The following is a 6,225-nucleotide window of genomic DNA, read 5'->3' as shown; positions in this document are numbered from 1 at the left end:
TTGACGCCAAAGGGGGAGAGGGATCGAGTATGTTAGTCTTGGGGGGAGCGATCTAGGGGGAGCTTAGTTTACTTAGACTATCTATTACATTTGAAGTTTTATGTGTGATACACTATTATGCATGTGTGTGTTTACTTTTATGCATCAAACTATATTTATGTGATAGTGATATCTACGTGATCGTGATATATGACATGTGTGCTTTCTACTTTGAATTATTTATATGTCATATCACTTGTGCTATGTTCATTTGCTTTGCTTCCACATTTTACTCCGATGCAAATGAGCTTTATTACTTGTACTCATGCTTATTTTCATATCTTTTGAGTACATCATGTTGGCTTAGGTCATATAAGCTTGCCTAACACTTTTGTTCTTATTGCCAAAAGCTTATATGAACCAAGCATGTCAAAAACCTCAACTCTTTCATATACTCGAGGTAGTATTGTCATCAATCACCAAAAAGAGGGAGATTGAAAGCATCTAGGCCCCTAGTTGGGTTTCGGTGATTAATGACAATACATGATTACTATGACTAACATGTGTTTTGCAGAGGCAATTAAGTTATGTCATGGTAATGGAGATCGATTGGGCTATCATGGTGGTCATGCCCCTCGATGGAAATCGTTTCGGTTTTCAAAGGATGGACGACAAGGTTAAGGATGGACTAGTTCTAAGTGTCGTTTGGAGTTAAAGAGACACTTATAGTAGTTTAGGACTTTGTTTTTTCCTTTGGCCGTACTATTAAGGGGGGTATGGACGGGTAGCTTGACCTAGGTGAGTCTAGTGAGTTAGGTGTGGCGCACACTTGCTAAACCTAGCACTAGGTAGCTCCTAAAAAGCCCTTAGATCCATTGGAGCAAACTTCATTCACGTATGATCGAAAGTTGGAAGTGAATGGAGGGTCAAATACTGACCGAACACTAGCTTCGGTGTGATCGGACGCTGGCGCAGAGTCCGGTCAGTTCATTTGATCAAGGTGAAGTCATCTGGAAGTGACAGGACGCTGAGGGCCAGCGTCCGATCGTCTCCAGTAAGGTTCTAGAGAGGGAAAATTACGACCGGACGTGTTCGGTCACACTGTAAACACTAGAGTTTGGGGTAAACTGACCGGCGCATCCGGTCAACATGATCGGAGCGTCTAGTCATCCCGCAGAGGCACATAACGGTTCATTTTTCAGCCCATGTTATAAATACTTCCTCCATTCGTGTGTGGGGGTACTTTTGCTCATTTCAACAGCTAAGAAACACCTTTGGGAGTGCCAGGAAGAGCAAGGTCCTAGTGAGGTGATTGAGATTTGAGAATCCCAAAGAGAGCCCTCATTAGTGAGATCAAGAGTAGTAAAGTGTGCATCCATCCTTCTCATTAGGCTTGTCGTGGTCAAGTGAGAGTTCGTGCTTGTTACTCTTGGTGATCGCCATCACCTAGACGGCTTGGTGGTGATTGGGAGATTGGTGATCATCCGGCGGTGCTTGTGGATGACCCAACTCAAGTTGTGAGGGGTTGTGGGTGATTCACCGTGACGGAGTGTCGAAGAATGAACCCGTAGAGAGCACTTGATCCTTGCGCGGATCAAGGGGGAGCTACACCCTTGCGCGGGTGCTCCAACGAGGACTAGTGGGGAGTGGCGACTCTCCGATACCTCGGCCAAACATCGCCGTGTTCCTCCTTCTCTCTTTACTTTGAGCAATTCAATTCTTGTCATTTACATTCCTAGAATTGCCATGCTAGAGTAGGATTGGAACTTAGGGTGCTAAACTTTTGTGCGCTAGATCAATAGAAACACTTTCTAGACACAAGGGGTTAATTGGGCTAACTGTAGAGTTTAATTATTGCAAAGAAATTTAGAATTAGCCCAATTCACCCCCCCTCTTGGGCATCTTGATCCTTTTACCTCACTTGCTGCCTACAAGTACCCCCTACCCTCTACACACTATAAAAGGGCCAGTGGTGCTCGGTGAAGATCATCCCTTAAGCATTCCAAGCTCTCCAAGCTTCCAGCAAGCTCTTAGGAACAGTAGCTCTAGAAGTAGTAGCTAGCTAGTAGTCATAGAGTTAGAGCAGAGCTCGCCTCAGAGTCCGAAAGAGTCTTCTGGTCTGGTAAAGCTCCTTTGTAATCTTTCATTTAGCATTTACTTTATTCAGTACTTTACTTTGTTCAGTACTTTATTCAGTAATATAGCTTTGCTTAGTTCAAGTCTTGTCTTACTCTTCTTCATCATTAGTGAGCGTAGGTGCTTGTTCTCTGGCATTAGCATCATAATTGTCTTGCGCCGCTGGCTATCCCGGGCGTAGGTGCTTGTACTCTTCTTCATCATTAGTGAGCGTAGGTGCTTGTACTCTTCTTCATCCTAGCTATCCCGGGCGACTGGAGCGTGCGCCGCTGGCGGCTCTCACGCGCGGCACGCGGCTTGGTCCGGCCATCAGCCCACGGTTGGCGACCCCGGGAAACCCTTTCTCCTTCCCTTCTCACATCTTCTTTCTCGCAGCGCCGCGCAGAGGCGAGCGCCGGAGCGATGGCCGCTCGTGACGGCCGGAGTGAGTCGGCCCCACTGCGGACCCTCTCGCCGGCGGCGTCCAAAGACGACGGAAACGGCGACGGCGCCACCGCAGGGCCCCTTGCCGGCTGAGCGCGTCGCCGTCAAGTAGTCGTGCGGCGGTGCCCTGAGTCCACGCCCCGACGAAAGGTAGTGGCGATGCGGCTCCCTTCCCGTGCGCCGGCGAAGCAGCGACGCGGTCTACTTCCCACACGACATCTGAGCAACGCCGACGGTGGTGAGTTCGGCAGGTGAGCCCCAGGTATGCCCCTGTGCCATCCGTCCTTGCTTCTCTCTCTAGGGTTAGGTCTTAGGGTTCGGCAAACCCTAACCGGCCAAATCCGAACCCACTGTTCATCTTCCTTCTAAAATCGTTCTTCTTTTCTATCCCAACACGCGATCTACACACTAGATAACCTGGCTCTGGTACCATTGATAGGAATTCTAGAACCTCTAGGTGCAGATCAATGGGTAAATGCATAACTTAGATAGGAAACTAGGTGGTGTACCTCGCCCTAGGTCATCATTACCTAGAGTGGATCCTGTCCGAGTCCCCTCGCGTCGGTGTAGTAGTTGCAGTGGCGCGGTGCAGTGACGGCGACCGACGGCGACGAGAGGTGCTGCGGCCCGGTGGTGACGCTTCCCGCCGCTTCAGCACTCCCTTGATCAGTAGGGTTAGAGCAGGAAGTGGGATCATAGTGAACCTCGTGTCTACGCCCTGGCCTTCACCTCCCTCTAAATAGTGCAGCGCGACGGGGGCCCACCAACCTCGGTTTTGATTGGATGCCCCCGATCAGGGCACTGGATCAAGGCTCGACTTGACCGTTGGGCTGAGTCGGATGAGATCAACACTAACAGTTCCTGCCCTGCTTCGACTGCTCGGGGAGCTGCAAGCTGGCTGTCACGCGTCCCATGGTCGCTGCCTCCGCCGCCACCATGGCTTCCTGCAGGCGGCGGAAGAAAGCAGGGACGGTGGTGGTGGTGCGATGCGGGGAGTGCAATGAGAACGGCCTCGTGCTGTGCCCGATCTGCTCCTTACCATCCTGCCATTGCCCACATTGCCCATTGGGGAGGAATCGAATCAGGCAGGATCCATCCACTTCAGATGCAGGTGCAGGCCGTGCAGCCGTGCAGCGCAACAAATCCCCTTTGATCTTTGCTGGTTGTAAAATGCTGGTTGGTGGATTGATGATTCAGCAATCAGCAGGCAGAGGCAGTCACTCTTTTCTTTCAACTTTCATCAACTATATATTGACGATTGATTGAATGATTTGATTCTGTGCCAGTCTGCCTGCCTGGATTCAAATTTGCTATGCCATCTTAGTGCAATGCAATGCAACTTTTAGAAACATTTGTTTGCCTGCTATTATTCTCAGGATCATCAATCAACAAGTAATAATTACTAAAGGGCCGAGGCGCGCTCGCACGTAGCATTCATCAAGGATGGTGATTGCATCAAATAGATCCGTTCGCAACACACATACATACACGATCGTTGTTACAGCGATCCCAAAATAGGATAGGCTATTATGTTTACATGCTTGCCTTGCAGCCTTTGGTGCTTCACGGAAGTGCAATCGATTGAGCGATATATAATGATGATATATGATCACTATTGCACTCTTCGATCAAGCAAGGAACTAATTTGAATGAACGTTGGAATTTCATTCGGATCCTTTTTAATTTTCATTCAAACGATCCACCCAACAATGTATATAATTTGAATTTGAATGAACGAACTGCACCACGCACCAGAGTTGGTTGTAAATTTCTTCTCTTATGAAATAATTAATAAATTACGTAATAATATAGTAGTAACTCATTCACTAACCTGGCTAGCTCACATTGCAGCACAAAAGTGTGGTGATCGAGCACATACTACCTAGCTGCACTAATCCATCTGATCCAGGATACTTGCTTGCATTGAATTGGTTCTTCAGGTTACTATCTATCTTGTTTAATTACCCTTACGGTGATGATCCAGTATATATTAATTAGTACTACTGAGTAATACATAGGCTACTGCTCGGCCAGTATGATCCTTGATTCCACCAGGTGCAGGTGCAGGTGCAGACGTGCATCAGTGCAGGCTCAGCTAGATCGAGCTAGGATAGTCCTTCTTCCTCCTAGTCGCAACTCGCAAGTCAGTCAGCGGGAGGAGGCGCACAGCTGCCGCAGGGCGTGAAGTCGCACGGCAGCCTTGTCCGTCCGGCTGGTCCTCCACCGCCGGCATTGGCCCTGCGGAAGCGCGCGCCCTCCAGTAATACCCTCTGGCCGGAGCTGAGGAGCGCGCCGTTCATGTGGTCCATGACGCTGGCCGTGGTCGGGTACAGGAAGGGACCCCCGGGGGCGTTGTAGTAGGCGTTGAGCAGCGCCGCCGTGGCCTCCCGGAGCAGCGTCCGGTACATGTCGCCGCGGCCCTCCAGCGCCTCCCCGAGAGTCAGCTCCGACCCGTACCGCTGCGCCGCCAGGGGCCCGAACGCCATGGCCACCGTCGTGTTCGGGGTCAGCACCTTCCAGTGGCAGCGGTGGTCCGGCGACGCCCACATGCTGTGCCAAGTGCCATGCATGCAACGATTGGATCGGTCAGGAGAAATCAAAGGAAAGGAAAACAAACGATCGACGTACTCGTAGGTGCAGGCGGAGCCCTGCGATGGTGCCGTTGGAGGAGGAGGAGGCGGCGGCGGCAGGACCTGTGGCTGTGGCTGGTGGGGCTGTTCCTGCGGCCAATTCGTTGGCGGTTTTCGCCAGACGGGCGGCAGGAGCCTTGGCCTGCGGCGCCAGAAGGGCGGGAGCGGAGAAGAGGAAGCCGGCACCGGCGCCTGGGCGACGGGTGGCCTGCTGCCGCCGCGTGTTGACCTGTCGTGTCCCGGGCAGAAGTCCATGGCCTCCTCCGGCTGCGAGAGCAGCGGCGGCACGGTGTAGAGCGCGAGGCCCAGCATGCGGAAGGCGAGCGTGAGCTCGCGCGGCGCGCCGGGGGACGTCGCGGCGCCGCCGCAGTGTCCCGTCCCCTGGACGACGCGCGCCGTGCAGCGGTTCATGTCCGGGGATCCCTCCATGCGGACGGAGAAGCCGCCGAACCAGTTGGTGTTGCTCTCCCGCACCGTCAGCGGGGTGTCGCCGCCGCCGCACTGGATGGCCACGCGCGCCCCTGCAATGGCAAGAGCAAGAGCATGCAGTGCACGTCTGGTTCGTGATGTATGGGATTGGATGGGTTAGGTGGGCAGGAGCAAGAGCATGTGAAGTGCAGTGCAGGACCAGAGCAGGCGATGATGGATGCCCAACCACCGTACGTACCGTAGAGCGGGTAGTCGAAGAGTCCCTTGGCGCCGTCCTTGCACTGGTCGCAGAACACCATGCCGGCCACCACCGTGCTGGCCGCCGGCACCGTCGCCTCCGCCACCGCGGCGAATCCCAACAGCACCAGCAGGATGAGTAGCCTGCGGGTGCTGATGACCACCATCTGATTCTGATGCGGCTCCTTCGTCATCTGATCGATCCGCTGGGGCAGAGCTAGCGAGGATCGACGGTGATCTGATGTGGCCCTCCGACTCCGATCCGATACGACCGATCGATCGACGATGGAAGCTGGAGTTCGTCGCCGATGCTGCTGACCGCTAGTAGCAGCGCATTGCAGCACCCCTCCTTCCTATTCCTATGCTGGTGTACGTGTTGGTACGATGTTGG

General features: G+C 52.8%; 1 protein-coding gene across 1 annotated transcript; it reads right to left on the bottom strand.

Moving 5' to 3' along the window:
• Nucleotides 1-4,682: 4,682 nt before the first annotated feature.
• LOC136464972 (uncharacterized) lies at nt 4,683-6,225 on the bottom strand. Its single transcript, XM_066463892.1, has 3 exons — nt 5,836-6,225; nt 5,167-5,689; nt 4,683-5,088 (listed from the first exon to the last, which is right to left on the bottom strand). Exons 1-3 carry the CDS (start codon nt 6,026-6,028, stop codon nt 4,683-4,685), a joined length of 1,122 nt encoding a protein of 373 aa, XP_066319989.1. The 5' UTR covers nt 6,029-6,225.

This window comes from Miscanthus floridulus, chromosome 7, assembly GCF_019320115.1.
Source record: "Miscanthus floridulus cultivar M001 chromosome 7, ASM1932011v1, whole genome shotgun sequence".
NCBI lineage: Eukaryota > Viridiplantae > Streptophyta > Magnoliopsida > Poales > Poaceae > Miscanthus > Miscanthus floridulus.
Note: the sequence above shows the minus strand (reverse complement) of the source record. Positions and strands in the feature narration are given on the sequence as shown.

Bases quoted from the DNA above. Each gene is read 5' to 3' on its own strand.
- LOC136464972 (XM_066463892.1), bottom strand. From the start codon at position 6,028: ATGACGAAGGAGCCGCATCAGAATCAGATGGTGGTCATCAGCACCCGC. The intron at 5,690-5,835 runs GTACGTACGGTG...TTGCCATTGCAG, and splicing joins CTTCGACTACCCGCTCTACG to GGGCGCGCGTGGCCATCCAG. The intron at 5,089-5,166 runs GTACGTCGATCG...CACTTGGCACAG, and splicing joins GGCTCCGCCTGCACCTACGA to CATGTGGGCGTCGCCGGACC.